The 21,300-nt window shown below is 45.9% G+C and overlaps 1 protein-coding gene across 2 annotated transcripts in view; it reads left to right on the forward strand.

Annotated features, from left to right (window-relative positions):
- Nucleotides 1-21,300, forward strand: part of DPYSL2 (dihydropyrimidinase like 2) — a 136,890-nt gene that overhangs the window by 66,174 nt on the left and 49,416 nt on the right. For both annotated transcript variants that reach the window (XM_041766354.1, XM_041766355.1), the window contains exons 2-3: nt 400-488; nt 2,327-2,511. In XM_041766354.1, coding sequence (XP_041622288.1) covers nt 400-488; nt 2,327-2,511 — 274 coding nt within the window. The remainder of the gene's footprint in view (nt 1-399; nt 489-2,326; nt 2,512-21,300) is intronic.

A 21,300-nucleotide genomic window follows, 5' to 3' on the forward strand; every position in this document is an offset into this window, starting at 1 on the left:
ATATATATATTTTTTTTTTAAATGACGTTTAACCTAAAGCCATTTAAAAAAATATTGTCTTCTTTATCTGAAATGTTTCCACTGCTCTTCAAAGGGAGATTGTTCTTTCATTTTCTTTCTCTTTTCTTTCACTGGAAAGGGATGGTTTTTTTTTTTTTTTTGGTTTTGTTTTGTTTGTAAACCTAGGATAAGCTTTGAGCTTTTGCCAGTGTTTGACTCATCAAGTGATGAATAAGTTGTCACATCAGGTTCACCTTTGTCCCTAAAGCTTTTCCAAAATTGACATATTTTGAGCGTCTCTTTTGAATAGTGAAAAATACGTCCTTAGCTCATTGTCTCAGTACCAGTGTTTCTCATAGGTCACGTATGAATTGTGACTTTATTACTTCTTTATTTCAGAGTGATCGTCTTCTGATCAAAGGAGGTAAAATTGTTAATGATGACCAGTCATTCTATGCAGACATATACATGGAAGATGGTTTGATCAAGTAAGTGTAATTCATCATATAGACAAATTTGTGTACTTTCCAGTATTCCTAAGCAGTACCTGCAATTCACATTTGTAGCATCAAACTTTAATAAGGACTTCAAAGGCTTACTAACTTAGGATCTGTTTCAGCTCATTTTGATTGGTGGTAATTAGTGAATTTGAAAACTCAGATTTAGGGAATTCAGAGCCACAGTTAAATGCACACCCATTTCCTTATGTGTTATGTAATTTACTATTTTCACCGAGGTGACACAATGTCCTCTGGTTGCCAGTTCAAATACTTGGTTCATGATCTATTGAATACATTAAAGGTTTTCCTAGAACGCAGTTTCAGTCGATTGCCCAATCGAAGACACAAACGTGGTGTACAGCCTCTTCTCTGAAGATAACACATCTGCTTTCTTAATTAAGAACCCAAGTTGCTGGGGCCAAAGGACACCAAATTCATTACCAAGTAACACACAAAGTACTGCTTCATCCTGAGGGAATTTTGGGTTTCATTCTGTAAGTGGCAACAAGCACAAAGAAGACTGCCCTTGTGCGTATTGTATATTATGTGGCAGAGGAGAACGGACAGAGGGTTAAGTGAGCTGAGTCTATTGAGTATATACCAGTAGCCTCCTGCCCTCCTCACTGGGGCAGCTCACAGGGCCCTGGAGAAGGAGCGCATCTGTTTAAAGACAAACACTATAGCGTATGACATCTTTTAAATAAGCAGCATTCATCAAGTGCTAGCAGCAAACCAGTTTGGAGGAGTGGAAAACTGAAGTGGATGTGTCTGTTGCCTGGAAACTCACACCCTGATTTATGAACCTAAAATAGGTCTTAACATTTCCACATTTAATGTTTTCTCCATGTGTGTTTGCTTGTGACATTCTCCGCTCCAGGCTCTCAAATACCATGACTTTCATGTTCCATTTTCCCCCAATTAGAAGGCAGCATGATACTGGCCTAGAAGTGAGCAAGCCTGTGTCCTATTTTTAGTCAACACTGATTTGTTTTAGAACTTTATCATCTCCTCCTTGATTACTTTTTTCCTTCTGAAAAAACTAGTAGCGAGATGTAGCCCAGATGTTTTTTAAAAATTGGAAACAAATCCATGTCCCCCAACATAATATTAGTTGTTCTGTCCTTAGTATCTGAGTAACTGAGCACGTGCTTCCAAATTTTTTTTTTTAAGATTTTATTTATTCACGAGAGACACAGAGAGAGGCAGAGACAGATAGAGGGAGAAGCAGGCTCCCTGTAGGGAGCCTGATGTAGGACTTGATCCCAGGACCCCAGGATCACGCCCTGAGCCAAAGGCAGATGCTCAACCACTGAGCCACCCAGGCACCCTTCTTCCAAATTTTTAAATAGTTGTAATTGTTATGTTCCCCACCCCCCTTTGTTCTACTGCTAACCTTTCCACCCCTGTTTTCTTGGGGTTGAAAAGTAAAGTATAACCAGGTGTGGAGAGATTTGCTATTTGATAATTAGTTCAGGTATATGTGTTACAGAGAAAGTGTTGGGGCCTTTTATATAAATATCTTGGGGCCTTGTTATCATTTGATCTTAGGGGTTTTTTGGCGATTAAACCTCTTCAATCAGGGCTTCTGGTACTTTATTTAAATTTTGTTTTCGAAAAAAATTTTTTTTTTCTAGTATGCTCTGCTTTGCCTCTTAGTTGGGAGTAGGGACTGGGGAAGCACACATAATGTGAATATGAATAGTAATCCAAAAAGTCTGCAGAACCTAGGGAAGGATAGTATATGGCTTTGTGAAATGTCCTGTCAGATGCCGTTTGGTTCAGGGATGGTTTATTGACAACTGTCATCATCCATCCTGTTTATTTAGGCAAATAGGGGAAAACCTGATTGTGCCAGGAGGGGTGAAGACCATTGAAGCCCATTCTAGGATGGTGATCCCTGGAGGGATTGATGTCCATACCCGCTTCCAGATGCCTGACCAAGGAATGACCTCCGCTGATGACTTCTTTCAAGGCACCAAGGCAGCCCTGGCTGGGGGAACCACCATGATCAGTAAGATAGCTTAAAAATAATAATCTTAGAGCTTGGGAGCCATTATTATTTGAAAATGAGTCTTTGTTGTTTGATTCTTTCCTTCAAAAAGTTGCTGGACCGAGCAGGGGATTCATTTACCTCAGAAGTGGGTGGGAGTGGGCCAACCATTTGTCCTGTTTCCTTGTCCTCATTTTCTGTCTGACTTGGAGTCATCTAGTTGAACTTGAGAATATGGTTCTAGAGAATTGTGGTAGGGTAGAAGGAATGGCTTCTTGCTTCTACCTCTGGAATTTTTGTCTTCCTTAACCTGAAAATGTGATTTGATGGTGGTCACTTTAAACACACAGCGTTGGGAGCAATTGTCAAAGCTCTCAGTTTCGAGTCTTTGCTCCAAAATATTTGAAATTTCATTTTTAAAGAATTCCTGAGGGTGCCTCTTCCTGGGATGAGGATGGGGTGCCATAAATGAAATGTGGAAGGCTGAACCTCTCTATTCCACTGCTAAGAAAATCAAATGGGAGGAATATATCCTGGCCTGGCTTTGACATAAATGAAATTGGGTGGTCCTGCTTGGAGAGGGAGCCACAGATATCATTAAGTGTCATTTAGATATGAAAATTGCTGGCACTAACAGCTGGGTATCCTTCATGCGTTGCTCCAAAGAATTCATGCTTTCCATTCAGCTGAATCTAAAGTGTTATTTCTTGGAGTCATAGCACACATGTTAAGAATTTGCTTGTAGAATGTCAGTTTCCAATGTGTCTCTTGATGTCCCTGTGACAGATCTTATCTTGTCTTTGAGAAGGTGGGCAAGCTACACACAGCGGCCCATCACACACATAGGTTAAAAAAAAAAAAGTTTATCTGAGAGTGAAGGTAAATACATAGTCTTTAAAACTTACAGTTCAGTTCAGAAGAGGGTCAAAGTAGAAAGAACTCCGCTATTTTTATACTTTAGAGAGACCTACTGCTTGTGTTTCAGAATAGTGGTCTTTTCCCCTTATAACTTCAGGGTCTCAGCTTCCTTTTTTTTTTTTTAATCCTACTGCCCTGCCCAGGGGAACATTGCCTTGCCTTCCCCTCTTCGTCTGATCCTCCCTTGCATTTTAAATTGCATGTCCCTGGTCTTCGTCAGTCCTGGTCTTCAGAATGATTGAAGGATCAGGGAACGTTCTCTCCTGTTCAGCTTTCCAATGACACAGCCTGCATATTTAAGCCTTGCTACCTTTTTTTTTTTTTTTTTTTTTTTTGCGGAGCACATCACCTTCTAACCCAGTGGGGGCTACTCAAGGTGGGGGTGATCCTCCACACACACCTCAGGACCCTGACCTGGAGAAGGCTGCTATTTTGTCCATGGTATCTGTTAGGACTCACTTGGTACTGGTGGGCATTGCTACCTATCCTCCAGAGCCGGCTGCAGAGTCACATTAGAGCTTTGAGGAGCACAGGCTGCTTGGGTATAAGCCTGCAGGGCCAAACCAAGGTTATAACCTGTCTCCATCTAGAGTTCACATGAGGGGCCTGTAGGCCCCCACATTGGTCACAGAGTGTTAATAAGCCACAAATAATATTCCTGAGCGAGTAGTCAAGGATGTCTCATTGGAGGGATTGCTGGGCAGGAGCGCTCCATGGGGGGAGAGGCTGCTAACCAGGAGTCTGGCATTCTGGTCTCCCTCCAGCATTAACTTGCTGTGTGACTGTGGGCCAGTCACTTCACTTAGCGGGGCTGCTCAATGTGCACAATGAAGAATATGCACCATATGACCCTGGATATCCATCTCAGCTCCCCACACCTGGTGATTCACTGAGCTCAGAGACCGTTTGCCTTTGATCAAATGCACTTCGCTGAGCAGATGCATAAAAACTGTTTTCTCTCAGACTTACTTGAAAGACCCCATCGTTCTGTTTTCTCCTCTCTTGTGTCCTTGAATGTGCCTTCCACTCCTTACATGTGACCTGTGACCCATTCTTTGGCCTCATTTTCTTTTTTTTTTCTTAATAAAGTTTTTATTTATTTATTGATGAGAGACACAGAGAGAGGGGCAGAGGCACAAGCAGAGGGAGAAGGAGGCTCCCTGCAAAGGAGCCCAATGTGGTACTTGATCCTGGATCTTGGGGTTACGCCGTGAGCCGAAGGCATACGCCAACCGCCGCCAACCGCCGAGCCACCCAGGTGTCCTGCGATCATGTTTTAATGTAGGGTTTGTGATGCAGTCAGTTAGGCCAAAGAGTAGGGGAATTCAATGAGCAAACTTCAAAGAGTGAAAGTAATCAGCAGTGGTGGGGATATGGTTGGAGTTGTCACATCCCAAACTCCACTGCTTTTATAGCCTGATAAAAATATTCCTTGCAAATAACCACCCATGGTTATTGACGTCTATATAATTCCCGCTGGCCTGCCCTTCCCTCAAGATGTAAGTGGTAATAATACAGGTTTGAGGAAATCAGGATTTTTTCTGCTTGCTGGTCATGCATTCTGCATTGCTTCCAGTGAGCGCCCGGCACAGGGGCACTTTGCGGAGACTATTTTGCAAAGAGGGAGAGCTAGCTTGATGTGACTTTGTTGGTACCTTTGACCTGCTCCTTCATGGAGACTGTAGCTTCTTCAGTGAGTATTGAGGCCAAAAGGAAATGCTTAGGGCACTTGCAAAGATTTGGGTGAAAACTTGGGGGAACAAGCCATCAAAGTAAATCAGTGCACCACTGCCCACACCCGCTTGCTCCCATCTTCCCGCATTGCTACAAGCACATGCCCTTTGCTGCGTGCTCCTCAGGTCCGTCTGAACCGGCACTGCCCAAGGTGCAAATGTAGCGGAGCAGTCCAAGTTTAAAAATGGAGGTGACGCGTCAGCAGCAGAAAATAATATTATTGCCATCAAACAGAGCCTCCCATTGAGAATGGCACAAGGAGATCTTTGTAAGGGGCATTCAGTGCAGGGCAACTTTGCCCTTTCCATCCAGGGATGGGTGGGCGGAGCCTCCAGACATGCCCTGCAGGAAGCTTCTAGACTGGCTGAGGGGTCAGGGAGGTGGCGGGAGTTGCAGCTTGGGGAAAATGCTGCTGGCTCCCTGGGAGCTTTATGATCATCAGAGTTAAGACCCAGCATCTCCTGGGAAGCAGATGGGAATGGTTACCTCCATTTTATAGAGGGGAAATCTGAGGCCAGAGGGAAGGGCATTATTTGCTGACACCTGTGTGTTGGTATAAGTGGCAGGTGTAGACAGTACACCTACATTTCCGGCTCTACCATCTGCCAGCTGTGTGACTTTAAGCCTCAGAGGTCTCATCTGCAAAATGGGTAAAGTTGTTACAAAGGTTGACTTGGAGACATTGGAACAGTACTTGGCCTGTAGTAAGCACTTGGATATGGTAAGTTAAAATTATTCCATCTCATCTCTGGATCTCTACTTTCCTAATAGAGCCAGAGAAAAGAGCTCCAGCTGCAGGAGGGAGCGGGGTTCTCCACGTGTGGTCATCAGATTGTGTACTCCAGTGTCACCTGCGTGCATTTTAAACTGTGCAACTTCTTGGGCTCCACCCAACCTACTGAAGTAGACAGTGTGCTGGTGGCACCTGTGAACTTGTGTTTGACTCTGGTGATTGTCACATGCACTTGAGCTGTTCGTGAGTACGGATCTCAGGGATCCAAGCCAGATCTCTGCATTCTAGATGTCCAAGGGCCAGGAGCCACAGCTCAGAGAAGAGAGCCTGACTGTCACTTCTGCTAACCTGAACTGCAGGCTCTCTGGAGGGGTGGAGCCCCAACACCATACAGCAGAGACCGGGGCGGGACTTGAGTACAGAGAAGTGAGGACAGACTGCTGCTGCTGAGGGCTGGTGAGCACTGGAAGGGGCCTCTCTGAGTTCTGGACTTGTCACCTTTTAGATGCGGGCCCACTGGATGTGCCTCAGGCATCTCCATCTAGCCATCCCTCTCTTTTGGTGCCCAACTCCAGACAGGGTGTTTGTCACAGTCATGCTGGTTTGAACCCATAAAGTCACCCTGTGTGGATTTGGGAGGATTTCATCTCTGATCCCTTGCACCCACTGCACGACTGCAACTGATGCATTCATACTTCTGTTGTCTGTACTGGATTTTTGCCCCAGCCTCCTGAAGAGTCTCACTTGCCTCTGGGGTCCTGTCTCTACAGCCTGCATATCTCCTTGCACCCCAGGCTCTTTGTCTGGCATGGTGGGCATCATGCCATCTCCCTCCGGTGAAGCCCTCTGGCTCTCTCTTATCTGGAGAACGCAGCTCAAGCAACAGAGCCCTCACAACCTGACTCAGTCCTGATGCTCCAGGCTGGACTCATGTTGTCACCTCAGCCAGGGATGCCCTTACCTTCTTTTCTTTGCCTCTGGGAATCTTAATTACCCTTCAAGGGCCAGCTAGGTGTTACCTCTGTCCTAGAGCTCCCCCAGAGCCCCGTTCACTGTAATGTACTGTGGCCTCTTTGTCCCTTGGCAGACACTGGGTTTTTTATCCCATGGCCAGTATGGCATCCATCCTGTGTTACAGCTTGATCAAGACCTCTTTCATTTGAGTACTCCCCACCCGCCCAGCAGTATCTCCCCCCTCAGGTGCTCCACTGATGGCTTCCAGTTGAATGAATGAATGAATGAATGAATGAATGAATGAATGGAGACTCTAAGGGGACTTGGTTTCATGCTTCATCTGAGCGTGATGCCAGAGGACTGAGAATCCTGGGGTGGGGTTAGCATGTCTGAGGTCCATCATGGTCATTTCAACTGAAGCAGATATCTCCAGAGGTGACCCCTTGTGTCTGCTGCCCCCACCCCGTAGTCACCCAGGGCAGCAGTTGAGAGAGGGCAACATGAGGGGAGAGCCCGGGGCCCATGCATCAGCCTAAGGTCGTGATCAGGGGCAGCTTCCTCTCCCCCTCCGCCTGGACTGTTCTTTCAGGAGGAGGCAGGGTAGCACACACTCACGCGGTCCTCCTGTGGGAGATTGGGCAGTCATACCCTGACACACCTTGGGCAGGTCCACCCCAGTCCTTTCTGGAGAGTCTTGCCTCTGGAGGCTGGAGGCCTGACGGAAAGGCGAGGAGGCTTCCCACGGCCCTGCTGGCTGGGCTTTCCTCAGGAGACGTGGCTCCGAGTGTCACTGTGGTACATTCACTGCTTGTCATTTTTTCATCCATGTGGCATTTGGGTTAACTCCCTGCTTCTGATGAGTACACATGTGTGAACACACACACACACTATAATATAAATCGCCTGTAATTGATACTTTGATTATTCCCTTTGCACCATTCATTTGACTCGGGTTAGAAAGTGTTTACAAAAACGGCCGACCACATCAGACTAAAGTTTCAGAGTCCAGGACCAAAGTTGCGGCCACAGAATCTGGCCGCGGTCTGGCGATTAGAAAGCCACGTTAGCCGATGGGCTCTCGTCGCCTCTTGCCCTCCGCTGCTCTGTCTCCCCAGGCCCACGTGGGTGAGGTCACTGTGCGAGCAGACACCAAGGGGCGGGGCCTGCGCAGGTGGCACCATGACTCTCAGCCATGAACATCTGTCTACTCCGGGCAGGATTTTGGGTTGATCACCTAACACCTGCTGAGCAGAATGCAGGAAGGGAGGGAAAAGATGAGGAGACCCATTGGGTTGGGCTTGACCAGCCAGCCTTGTAGTCCTGTGGGTTTGGGGTAAGGCCCCTCTAGAAACAGAGGTATTCCCATTCGGGTCTCTAGGCCCTGTAGATATTGTCATGATTATCCTAATCTACTCGGGGGGTTCTTGCTGGCTTCTGGCTCTGAGAGCTGGCAGTTCCAACTTTGGAATTCATCCCCGCCTGCAAAGGGGGTGGTAGGTAGGCCTTTATCTCCTAAGAAGGCATCTGCATCCTCCATGATCCGGTTCTGGCTCTGTGTGTGAATGCTGTACACGGAGTTTGGGGAGTCTCAGTACTCGGATGCACCCAGAGCCTATTCTCTGGCTTCCCATAGAGCGGGATGTTTAGACTTTTGGGAGCTTCCTGTTGACTCTGTTGCCCACAATCCACAATGGCGGCTGGAGCCAGGAGTAGTAGCAGGGGAAGTGGAAACATTGCACTCCAGCGAGGTCTTCCCAGTCTCTAGATGTGAGGGATAGGCTTCAGGGGTCAGCATCCTGAGGGATCAGGGTTCCATGTGGCTATATAAGAGCCTGAATGACACAGACATGTCCGAGGACACCCTTGCTCTGTGTCCTGGCTCTGTAAGCTGAGCAAAGATTTCTGGAGGGCACAGATAATGCCGGATCCGATTGTATATGGCACCTTGCATACGTGGAAGCTGCCTTTGCTGGCTGCCTAATAAAGAGCTGAATGAATCTGGACCTACATCTGGACTGCATTGCTGCTTCTACCTTGATAGTTTCACATCATTGTCCTGGGACCACTCTTCTCATGTGCAATCCTACATGGACAGGCCTCCCCTCTCCCCCTTCCTGTCCCCTCTACCACGTGGCAGATAAGGCTGATGAAGGTGGAGCTGCTCTGGCTGGAAGAGTGGGCTGTGGGAGGGCCCAGGTCTTCGCCCCCTTTCTCACTGTGTTCCCCATCTTGGCAGCCTTTCTGCCTCTGGGGAATCCTTAGCGCTTGGGGAATCCTTAGTGCTTGGCGAAGCTTAGTTCGGAAACCACCCCATTCCATTACTGCCTTCTCCATTGCTTCCCTTCCCTACGTAGCCATGTGACTGCTCCCTGCCTAGCTCCATGTTAAGTTCTAGGAGAAAGGGTGTTCAGTAAGAAGGGACTTACCCACTTAGTCATTTAAGAAACTCCCAACTGCACTGTAACTTTGGGGTGGTTTTGTGCAACGTATCTTTCGGTTCAAGACAGGAATGGGACAGAGCACCCATGTCACTTCTCCTGCATAGGTTTGCACTGCTTTGCTTGGCTTTTCATGAAAGCCCATAATAGGTAAACATTCTGTCCTTGTTTGCAAAATTAATGATGCACAGTGTTTTAAAGAGAAAAATGCCTGTCTGAGGGAGTGGCTCGCCTAGGTGTTTGCGTTTTCTGACCTACCATTCATAGTTCTAGCCCCACCTCACTCCTTTTGGGCTGCTTTTCTCTTTTTTCCTCTTGGAGAAGACTTCCCTATTTCTTCTTGGAAAATGATAATTTATTTCTTTGGGTTTCGAGGGCTCTGCCTCTGACTTTTCTGCTCTTGTTGGGGGAAGCCATTTACCCAAATTTCTTGCTTTTAATCCATCCTAACTGCCATGGTAATGATAAAGGGTAATTACAGTGAGTAGAAATTAGAGTTCTTTCTGGTTAACCCATTTGGGAGGCAGCTCTCTTTGAATGTGACTAAATGTTCCCCTAATGATAGAGAGGATGCAGTGGGGGGCTGGGGTTCTGGCCGAGGCTGCCTGTCCAGGGAAGGGAATTTTGCAGTGAGCCAGAGCAGTAGTTAGAAACCTCGGTGGCGCGCCTAGAATCCCCCTGGGGACTCTTCATAAACTGCAGAGACCAGAACTTCTGACTTAATTGTTCTAGGTGGCCTGGGCATTAGTTTTTTAAAAATTCCAGGTGATGGCTGGGGTTAAGAGCTGTGGATCTAGGTGCTTGTTCCAACAGCTGGTCTTCAGCTGAAATTGAATAAATATCTGTCAAGGTTTTCTTTCTTTTTTTTCTTTTCTTTTCTTTTCTTTTCTTTTCTTTTCTTTTCTTTTCTTTTCTTTTCTTTCTTTCTTTTTTTTCTTTTCTTTTCTTTCTTTTCTTTTCTCCCCCCCCCCCTCTCTCTTCCTTCCTTCCAGAATTTTATTTATTTATTCATAAGAGACACAAAGACATAGGCAGGGGAGAAGCAGGTTCCCTGCAGGGAGCCTGATGTGGGACTTGATCTCAGGACCTCGGGATCATGACCTGAGCCAAAGACACTCAACCACTGAGCTACCCAGGGGCGCCACTGTCAAGGTTTTCTAAAAGCTGGAGGTGCCCTCTGCCACCATTTCCTGCTGTATCCTGTCCTCTTTGTGAAGGGAGGGGGAGGGGGATTGCACTGTCATGACCTGGGGTGTGTGGATTTTGCAGCCAGCAGGTGTCCTCCAGAAGCTAAAGAAACATGGTGGGGCTGAGCTAATGTCACCAACAAGGGCCTCCCTTCAGTTGCTGTCCTTGGTGTGCTGGAAGATTGTACTTGGCTAATGCCCTAGTAGGGCACTGGTTAGGACTTGCAGAAGTGGGGTGGAAGGTAGGTGGGGAAGGAATGCTGAAGGTCAATGACAGGGGCTGGGATGGGGCCTGGGATGGGGGCCTGGGATGGGGGCCTGGGATGGGGGCCTGGGATGGGGGTCTGGGATGGAGGCCTGGGATGGGGGCCTGGGACGGGGGTAGGGGGAAAGGCTGGAATGGGGGCTGGGATGAGTATTTGATGTCCCTGGCCCCATGGGCCACCTGCTGGGCTGGTTTCCCTGAGAAAACCCTAGTGCCTTTAGATCGAATCAATAGTGTTTATGACCTAATCTCCCTCTAATGATAGGTCAGAACTGAAATCCTTCTTTGTGGGGAGCCTATGAGGGAGAACTCAAAAGAGCCTGGTAATAACATAGAATCAGAGACTTTAGGCAACTGTTCAGATTTTCTGTCCTGGCCTCTGTCTTCCCAGTGGGTGGAATTTACTGGACCATGCTTCAGAGGGCAACACAACAGGGCTGGGGCAGCAGAGCTCCAAGGGGCCGAAGACCTCTGTTTAGTTTCCCTTTCTAGTACTCGCTGCTTGAGTATGGTCATGTGATACCTTAGTTCTAGATGGCAGTTTCCACGTCTAGAACATGGGGACAATGCTGTCCTGTACGTCGGACTTATGTGCGCACAGCAAGCAAGGTTGTTTGTACCACTCTTTGGAAATGATTATTGTGACACTTTTGGTACATGTGTGGATCGGTTGATCTGTCTATCTACTTAAATACTCTATTGTGTGTCTGTCTCATCTCTGTGTCTGTCTTTCATTTATCTTCTCTCTCATCTCTATATGTGACATCATCTATTCTATCTAGTCTGTATATCTAGCTATATCTCTTACCTAGCATCTAGATAAATCTATATTATCTGTCTGATGCATCTATGCAATTTAATATCTACCTACTTATCGAAGGGTCTGTCTATTGATGTGCTCTTCATCTCTCCTGCTCCAAGGGTGCAGTCACATGCCAGCTAATTCCAGATGGCTTATCTCACTTTGCTGCCACTTGGTGAGTTCAAGGCTTATTTTGTCTTCAAGCCCTTTTGTAATGGACTTTGTATTCTGAACATAGTAAGAAGAACGACTATCTTGGGAAAACGACCATCTATCTGTCTGCCTATCTATGAAGCCCTCTAAAATGGCTTCTTACACAGAAATTTAAAATTGTACTTTTCACTTTCCGCTCCACCTCCAAAAAATCACTGGAAAACTTGGAGCTCGAATTTCTTGACAACACACTCCGCCCCACAGATGCAAAGCGATGTCACCAGGAAACAGCTCATCAAGTCAATAACTCTTGCTAGATTGGAATTCTCAGCCAAACAGGAATTCAGATGAGGCCAACTTTATACTTGGTTGTCACCGTGCTGAACACCCAGGCCTCTCTGTTTCTTGTGGTGGATACATTACAGTCTCTGCAAGGAGGTTGCATTTGTTGCTGAACCTGCAGAAACCCCTCCTTGCCCTCAGCTCACCGAGCTTCCCGTGCCCAGCCTAGAGTCATGCCTCTGGCATCGGGGACAAATTCCTCCCCAGTGGGTGTCCCACTTAGGAGGACTTTAGCCATATAGAGCCCAACACTCCGAGCATGGTGGGAGAGTCTGGGCAGAATGCTGAGCTCTCTCCAATCCGGGCAGACATGGGGCATGACCTGTTTTTGACATCAAGTGAAAGGACCATGTCAGACCCCTTGGAGATGAAAGCACTGGTCCCTGATCCGTCATTGGCCAGTTCTGGCAGATATGAGTAGCTGCTTTTCCCTCAACTGGCACATCTCCTGCTGCTTTCATCCAGCTGGGAGTCTTTATTATTTATAATTTATTTATTTCTTGCGTGGATTCATTAGCTACAAAATCGTGGGTGACAAAATACAAGTAGAACAAACCCATTGTGAAGGCAAGAGGAGAATTTAGGTAGAAAACCATTCCCTGAGGCGTGGACAGATATTTTGGGGATACACAGAGCTCAGTGGAGGGGGGTGGAGTTAGTATTTTGGAGAAAATATAATTTTTGCTTTAGAATTTTATATGCAGATCCAACAGAGTGTTGCAGCTCGAGCCCAGGAGTGGTGGTATGTTTTAAGTGTCATTTTATGCCATTATATGGGGGCTTCAGCCCTATAGGTGGAATGGCCATTTCAGTTTTTGTCCAGGTGAATGCACGTTTGGGAGCGAGAGGGGGTGCTCCTGAGGACAATGGAGTCAACCATGGTGGTCTCAGGTAAACCCAGATGAGCATCACTCTTCCTCTTAGGGGCTTGCCTTGAATTCTTTTGTCCTCAGATGAGCTTGAAGGTGAATGACCCAGTGGCTGCTCTCTGGACCATGCCACTGGCCTGCAAGGACTCACAGGGCAGAGCTGCATGACTCTTTTGCACTTGAGATAGTTAGAAGAATGTGGGGGTAATTCAGAGTGAGCAGGTAATTGGTGTTACTTATTGGGGCATCGGTGCCGGGCCAGCCCTACACATTCCATTTCTAGTCCTTCCATTAGCCCTGAAGATAGGTGGGCTTATGCTCATGCCATAAATGAGGAAGTGGGAAGCCCAGAGAAGCCAGGTGACTTGTAGAAAGCCATGGGGCTTGCAAATGTTGGGACTGGGATTCTGAGCCAAGCTCTGGGCTGACGGCACTTGCAGATCACAGAATAAAAGGGTACTGTTTGCCTTTTAACAATTAAAAAGTGTGCTCATGAATGCTTCTCTGTGCCAGTGTTGTCGGGTGCTTCACAGATATCCCAGATGCAGCCCCCACCTAGAGTTTGTGGTCAGGCATTGGGCTACTATCCATCCCCAAGGAACAGAAAGATTTTGGTGTTAAAGCTTTATACTGCTCTTTGATCCAACTTTATTTACTTATTTAATTTTTTTTTTAAATTATTTATTTGAGAGAGAGAGAGAGAAAGCACAAGTAGGGGAAATGGCAGGCAGAGGGAGAGGAAGAGCAGGGAGCAGGGAGCTGCCCGTCTGAGCAGGGAGCCTGATGGGGGGGGCTCCATCCCAGGACCCTGAGATCATGACCTGAGCCCAAAGCAGATGCTTAACCGACTGAGCCACCCAGACGCACCCCCAACTTTCATTTAAAATTATTTTTTCTATAGTATCCAGGGAGGGAGTGATCAGATAGTGACCATCTTCCTTAAGCAGGAGGCTGTGTCCAGTTGAGGAAGATGCTCACCACAATGGGGGTCGAGGGTATCTTGCTGTCCAACAGAAGCACTGGATTGATGCCCTAGATTCCCCGCCCGCCCTCCCCGTGTCCTGGGGTGTATCTGGAGAGCAATCGAGAGGAGTAACCGATGCCATGCATTCATCAGCTGAACTTACCCCTGGTTCTGGGAGGCCCAGGAGCTCTTTTCCATGTGGGGCCAGATTGTGCTGAGTCCTGTCACGCAAGCTGCTTCAAAGGTCTCCTTGCCCTTGCCTGGGCCTCGTCTTTCCTCCTTTTTCTGACTCACTTTGGCATGGTCCCCTGCGAGGTTCACTGGGCTCAGCTCTTTGCAAGGCTGATTGGGAAACACCTCGGGCAGATGGCATCGTTTGAGGAGAACCAAGGACAGGGAGGAAAATCTGACAGTTTTTCCGAGTTGAGATTGCTGTTCTGCACATTGTTTTTTCCTTTATGGAGATAATCCAAGGAGCACCATGAGGTGTAGTGGAAAGAATTTGAGGCCTACACTTCTTGACGACACATCTTCATGACGCTAGGAATCCGAGACCTTAATTCTGGAATTGACCCTGCTGCATATTTATTAGCTCAGGCAGGTTGTCCCTTATTTGTGTCTTGGTTTTGTTGGTTTCCTGAAGGGCCTGGATCAGACTTTCTTGCCTGCTGGGGTTGCAGAAAGGATTCAGTGGGGGCGATGTAGTTGATTGGGCTTGGGCAGGTTATGTTTGAGGGAGGAATGGGCCCTACAGCCCTGTTTTGCTCCTAACAGTTAATATCATGACACCTGGACACTGAAGTATTTGAAGGGATACATTTGTAGTGATTGACTTCAGCAGTTACCTCACGTTTCATCATATATACATCTCTCCTTCCATTGAGATTTGCTCAAAATGGTCCACATAACTCTGAAATCGTATTATTTTGGACATTATAGCAGCACATCTTCTCCATCGCCTAAACTTCTTTTCTTGCTGAGACCACTTAGCTCTGTTATTGGAGAGTTCTCCTCTGGCACCAGGAAACATAGTTTACATCTTACTTTGGGAAAGGAGGACTTGCTTTGCTGAATTTTATATCCTGCTTAGTGGGAAATTTAAGCTACCCAATCATTTTCTCCCTTATATTCTAGGAAAAGGCCCATTTGTTTAATTAGAAAAAGGTACTTTTAAATAATGGCTGGCTCCAAGGACAGGTAAAATTTTAACACCAAAGTCTTTGTTACTGGGGTATGGAGAATGCAAGCTCCAGGTGAGGGCTGTGTCTTAGAGATTGTTTACTGCTGTCTCTTCACTTTGCAGCAGGGAATCCAGAGCTCAGGGGGTGGTGTGACCTTGGCGACAGGTCTGAGACTGCTGGTGTGCCCTTTCTCTCATGGGGCATGTTTATATCTGTACTAGCGTACCTTGTGTGCATTTTTGTTCACTACCAACGGTGAGTGCTGGCAGTTCACTCACTCTTAAGAGGAGAAGCTTTTCCACCATGCAAAGCTCATCTCTACAAGAAAGCTCACCTTCTGGAGACTAGCTGAGCAAGGTATCATTCCTCTTTGTGGCAAAACGGGGGTTTTCATGGAATGGCAAGATACCTCAGCAAAAGACAGACTGGAAAGGCTGATAAAGAAGAAAGAGATTCCCCTCTCTAGGGAGATGGAAAATTTTTATTCAACTGTATTCCTGCTGCCTTTGGCTTGAGTGAATAGGCATATGACTTTCATGTCTCAGTTGCAAGAGTCAGGTGATCCCGAAACCACATTCTGCGCAACATTTCTGTTTCTATGACATAAATCCCCGATTTCCATTGTCTCCTTGCCAGTTAAAAGTGGCCCCTAGCGACCGATGGGTTTTCCATCCATGACTGTGCCAGAAAATGTTATTTTCCTGATTGCATTCCCTCTTCATGGATTGGCTTGACCCTTGCCTTTTCCAATTCTCTTTGTCCTGAAGGCAGTTTGCTAAAAACCCCTGCCTATCCATTCTGCTTGTTCCTAAGAACTTCATCAAGAAAAGATGCTAAGAGTCTCATTAGTTAAGGCTTCCTTCCTTCCTTCATTTGTTGATTCATTATTTATATGTTGGTTTGCACAAGCTATATTAACTCTCTAAAAGCTAAAAAAAATATGTATAATTTATAGGCCATAAAACTTACTCTTTTCAAGTGTTCAATTAAGTAGTTTTCTGTATATTCATAGAATTGTGCAACCATAACTCCATCTGATGTCAGAACATTCTCACCACCCCCAAAAAGAAACCCCATACCGACTAGCAGCTATACCCGACTCCCAGCTCAGGCCAGAGACACTCAGCTACTCTCCATCTCGGTGGATTTGGACATGTCACATAAATGGAATTACATAACACGTGGCCTCTTTTGCATCTGGCTTCCTGCGTTTAGCAGAACGTTTTCAAGGCTCATGCGTGTCGTAGCATGAATTAGCACTTCATTCTTTTTTATGGCTGAGTAATAGTGTGTTGTATGGATAGACCACATTTCGCTTATCCATTGGCTAGTTGATGGCATTTGGATTGTTTCTACTCTGTGGCTGTTGTGAATGATACAATGTTCGTTGGTGGACAAGTTTGTGGGTGCACATATGTTTTCATTTGTCTTGGGTATATATTCAGGAGAGGGAGTGCTGGGGTTTAAGCTAATTCTATCTTTAACTTTCTGAGACCCTGCCAAACTTCTCCAGTGGCACCAATTTTCCATTCCCACCGGCGGTGTAGGAAGGCTCCGATTTCTCCATACCCTTGCCAACACTTGTTATTGTCCGTTGTTTTTACCCCAGCCGTGTGGGGAGACGTTGAGGAGTGAGGTGGTATGTCATTGTGGTTTGACTTTAGGCTTTATTTTGAGGCCACTCTGCTTGTTCACTGACTCCTAGTCACACTTCTCTTGATGTGTGATGTGAGAGCTTGGTTTTGAGTCTGTTTTCCTAGCCCTGCATAGGGGCACCTGATGTGACCAGCACAAGGATGCTCCTAGAAATGAAGTAGAATACCTGGAATCAGATACACCCCCCAAAAAAGCAGGGTTCACTGTCCTGGTTGGCTGCTGTGGCTGCCTCTGCCCACTCTAGATTTGTTCTGGTCTCCCCACATGGTCCAGAGGGAGTCCTGTTCTGCTGCCTCTGTGACCATCCTTCATTGTGCTCTCCAGGGGGATGGGCAGGTTACTACCCTGTGCCAGGGAGGGAAGTTGGCAGAGGCTCTTTAGCCTGCAGGCCTGGGGAACTCCTGGCTGAACTGGAAATCTCCCAGGCCAGTCCCTTCCTGCCTCGGGTGGGCATCCCCCACTTCTCAATAGAACAGATAATAGACCTTCTGTGCTGATTGGTACAAAGCCCTTTACACACCGCTGCTTTCTCCTGGGACCCTCCTTTTCACACTCCATAAGATAAACAGGGTGGGAAGTGTCCCCCACTTCCCATGAGGAAATTGCAGAATAGAGAGGGTAAGTGACTTGTCCAAGGCCACCCAACTGATACCAGGCCAAATGCAGACTCCTGTCCTGGTCATCTGGTGGCATGTTGCTGGGCCTCTGTCCTTGGGCAGGGGGGACATCAGGCATGTGAACATGGTCTCAGTATGTGCTCTCGATTTGAGGTGCTCTCGATTTCTGATGTAACAGTAGCGAGGACCTGCTGGATCCGAGAACTGACAATATGGTGCTAGGTGGCTGCGGCTGCATTCATGTGGGCTGGTAGAGGGTGATAACGGGGATGTGGTTATTTCCCCAGTGCCATCACAGCTCTTACTTTGTTTAAACAAAGTTAATTAGCGTTGTGGTTTCTCTGGCTAAGAAAACCCTGTTCATTCATCCATTCAGCTGATGTTTCTTATGCCACGTGATGGATACCCATCTAGGCAGTAGAGCTGCAGATACGGTTCCTGTTCTCAAAGAACTTGCAGGCTACTGAGAAGACCCAACAAATAAAAGCTTACCATATAACGTGATCATCCCTATACTAAGGTTCAGGGGAACCTGAGGAGAAGAAATCTTTAGAATCTGCCTGAGAGGGTCAGGGGGGGACCTCCAGCGAGGCTTGAAGGCAGGTCAGGATTTGCTCTGGAGTCCAATTGTGGGGCAGGCAGCAGGACGTGTCCAGCCAAAAGAGAGGCATGGATGAATGGATTGAGGCATGTGGGCTCTGGCAAATGAGAGTCTGGCATGCTTTAGAATTTACAAGTAAATCAGTATTGTTGGGTATTTAAATTTTTTTTTTTTTTTAGCCTGCAGGGCATGGGGAGAGTCTAGAAGGAAGGGGAGTGGGGAGGAGAGGCCAGTGGAGAAGGGGACCACGGTAGAGAGCATCCTGTTGGTGCAGCAGGAGTGTTGCCACCTATCTCTGGGTCAGAGGGGAGCCCCTGCCACCTATTTTTTTTCCTGCTCCTCTCCAGTCTCTATTCCCTTCCATTTATTATCAAAATCCAGCCTGTCCTGTCCTAGGCAATGCTGAGAAACTCCAGGTTGTAGAGAGTCAGTTCCTGGAGGGCAGAACCAGGCCATTGATGGGAAACCTTCATTCTGCAAGGACAAGTCTTGGGGAGTTCCAGCCTTAGGCACAGGGCTGGTTGTAGGGAGCTGTGATGGAGGGATGGACTCTGGATTTGGCCGTATGGTGTTTGAATTCTCCCTTCACTGCACACCAGCTGGGCAAGCATTTTTTATTTCTCTGAGCCACAGTTTCCTATTTCTTCCTTCTTTCCTTTTTAATTTATTTTCTTAAATTGCTCTAACACATACATGAAGTTGACCATTTTGACCATCTTTAAGTGTATAGCTCAGTGGCATTAAGTACGTTCACATTGTGTGTGACCATCACCACCATCCACCTCCAGAACTTTTTTTATCTTCCCAACCTGAAGCTCTATACCTGTTAAACACTAGTTCTCTGATCCCCCTCCCCGCAACCCCCAACAACTACTATGCTACTTTCCGTGTCTATGAATTTGAAATTCATAGAATTTCATTGTGGGATTGTTGAATCAGACACATTTGTTTTTTTTTTGTGACTGGCTTATTGCACTCAGCTCAGTGTCTTCAAGGTCCATCCGTGTTGGTGCAGGTGTCAGAATTTCCTTCCTTTTAAAGGCTGAGTTCTAGTCCATTGTATGGATATTCCATATTTTTCAGTCTACTCATCCGTTGACGGGCACTTGGGTTGTTTCCACCTCTTGGCTATTGTGAGCAATCTTCTATGAGCAAGTATCTGTTGCAGTCCTTGATTTTAATCCTTTGGGATATATTCCCAGACATGGAGTTGCTGAATCATATGGTAATTCTTAGCCACATTCTTCTGATATGTAATATGAGGTTTCAAGGTTACTGTGCAGCTTACATTTGATAGATTATACAAACTGCTGAGTATATGCTTGGCACGCGATAAATGTTAATCCCTTCCTTTCTGAGAGGTACCTTCCATCCTCTCCTGAAAAATTTACTCTTTAAAACAAAAGCATTTTTAACTATTTTGATGAAAAATACCTCTTCAAAGTCACCTGGCCAGCTTAGTTGGTGGGAACATGTGAATGCTGATCTTGGGGTCATGAGTTTGAGCTCTACGTTGGGCATAGAGTTTACTTAAAAAAAAATATATGTATGTATATAATTGCTGTTCTTATACACTTAAAAGAATACCTCCTCAGGAGTAGTGCCTGGTCCCTTCTAAGTGAAGGGAATGGGACATAATTTAAGCCTCTCTTGATGGCTCTGCATTATTACTAGGATCTGTTAGAGCGCTGTGCTGCTTTCAAAGAATTGTGTTTTAAACAACTCCCACAAATGGTCTCTAGCTGTTGGGAATATTTGTCTCCATTTCATCATTTTCCTGCCTCCTCCCTTCCTGTCTTTCTTAGCAGTGCTAGTGTATCTGACTGTGGTTGCCACCCTCCCTCATTTATGTTCATGTTTCAAGTCTTCCTTCTACTCGAGGACCAAAGGAGTGAGATCCTCACTGCTGTATGAAAGTAGAAAGAGACAGGTGTTGATTGAATTCTATAACCACCCTTCCCTAAGAGCAGTTTGTTTTGACAGAATAGAAGTTTTTTTGGCAGTTTTATGGAGTTTGAGTGAGGAATCAGGTGGCCAGATTTGGATAGATGTCCTTGTGCCTTGGAAATTATGCCAGGGAGGAGGTGAAAGCCAGGTGCGTATTCTCCCAGCTTCGAAGAGCAAGTGGACAGCTTCCATCTGGACGGTCTTGGAAGACTTCTTAGAGGAGAGGGAAATGGGCCCAGCTGGGGAAAGGGGTGGTGAATGAATGCATGGAGAACATCAGAGGAAGCACAAAGCAAGGAGATCAGCTGCTGGCTGCCCCTTGAGCTCCATGGCCACTATGCTTTGGCACTCCTTCATGGCAGGACCCAGGAAAAGTCTGACATCCGGCCATCTCTGTTCTAACCCCCTCCCTGTCAAGTCTTGTATTTACCATAGGAAATAATTAACATTGTCTTCATTTGATCCAGTATCTTATATGTTTCTCAAAGGCATTTTTGTTCAGTTGTGGAAAGTGTGTAGAAGCTGCTATCTTCTCTTGCTTTGAACTTTAATTTTGCATCAAGTCTGTGGGCCATGGGGCTCAGGCAGGAGCACTAGTGCTGACCTACACATACTTCAACGTCTCCCTCCCTGCTAAGAGACCAGAATGCCAGTTATTATCTCCAGTTATTGTTCGGGAAGTCCTAGCTAATGTAATAAGACAAGAAAAATAAGTGGTAAAAATATTGGAAAAGAAAAAATAAAATGGATGTTATTTGTTAGATGGTCTTAAATATTCAAAGGAATTGACTGAAGGGAATATTCGATTTAAGAAGAAAGTTTATTAATATGACCAGTTTAAAAATATATATTCAAAATTAACAGCTTTCTCATATGCCAGAAATAGCCAATTGGAAAATGTAGTTTTAAGAATCCCATTCACAATAGTATTCTTAAAATTATAATAGCTATACAAAATATAAAATAACTGGGAATTATAAGAATACATTCTTAAATATGGGACCTGAGAGAAGACATTAATAAATAAAAAAAAACCCCACGTTAATGAATAGAAAGACCTAACACTGTAAAGAAGCAAAATCCTTAGAGATTAATCTATAAATTCAGTGTGATTCCAAGCAAAACCTCAAAAGGTATTTTATTTTTTGACACTTGACTAAATGATTCTGAAGTTCAGGTGAAAGAATCAACAGATATTAAAAGCCAAGAAAATATTTTAGAAGAAAATAATGAAGAAAGGCAGGAAGCTATGCATAATGGGATATTTAAAAAACTAAAAAATGTCATAATTCAAGTGGTAGGGACTAGCTCCAGAAAAGACATCTACATCAATGACATGAAGTAGAAAATTCGTCAGTGGAACCAACTCTAAGTATTTAGCGTGTGAAAAAAGGAACATATCCAACTCATGGTGAAATGATGGCATAGTCATAATACTATGCTGGCATA

Source organism: Vulpes lagopus, chromosome 8, assembly GCF_018345385.1.
Source record: "Vulpes lagopus strain Blue_001 chromosome 8, ASM1834538v1, whole genome shotgun sequence".
NCBI classification, from domain to species: domain Eukaryota; kingdom Metazoa; phylum Chordata; class Mammalia; order Carnivora; family Canidae; genus Vulpes; species Vulpes lagopus.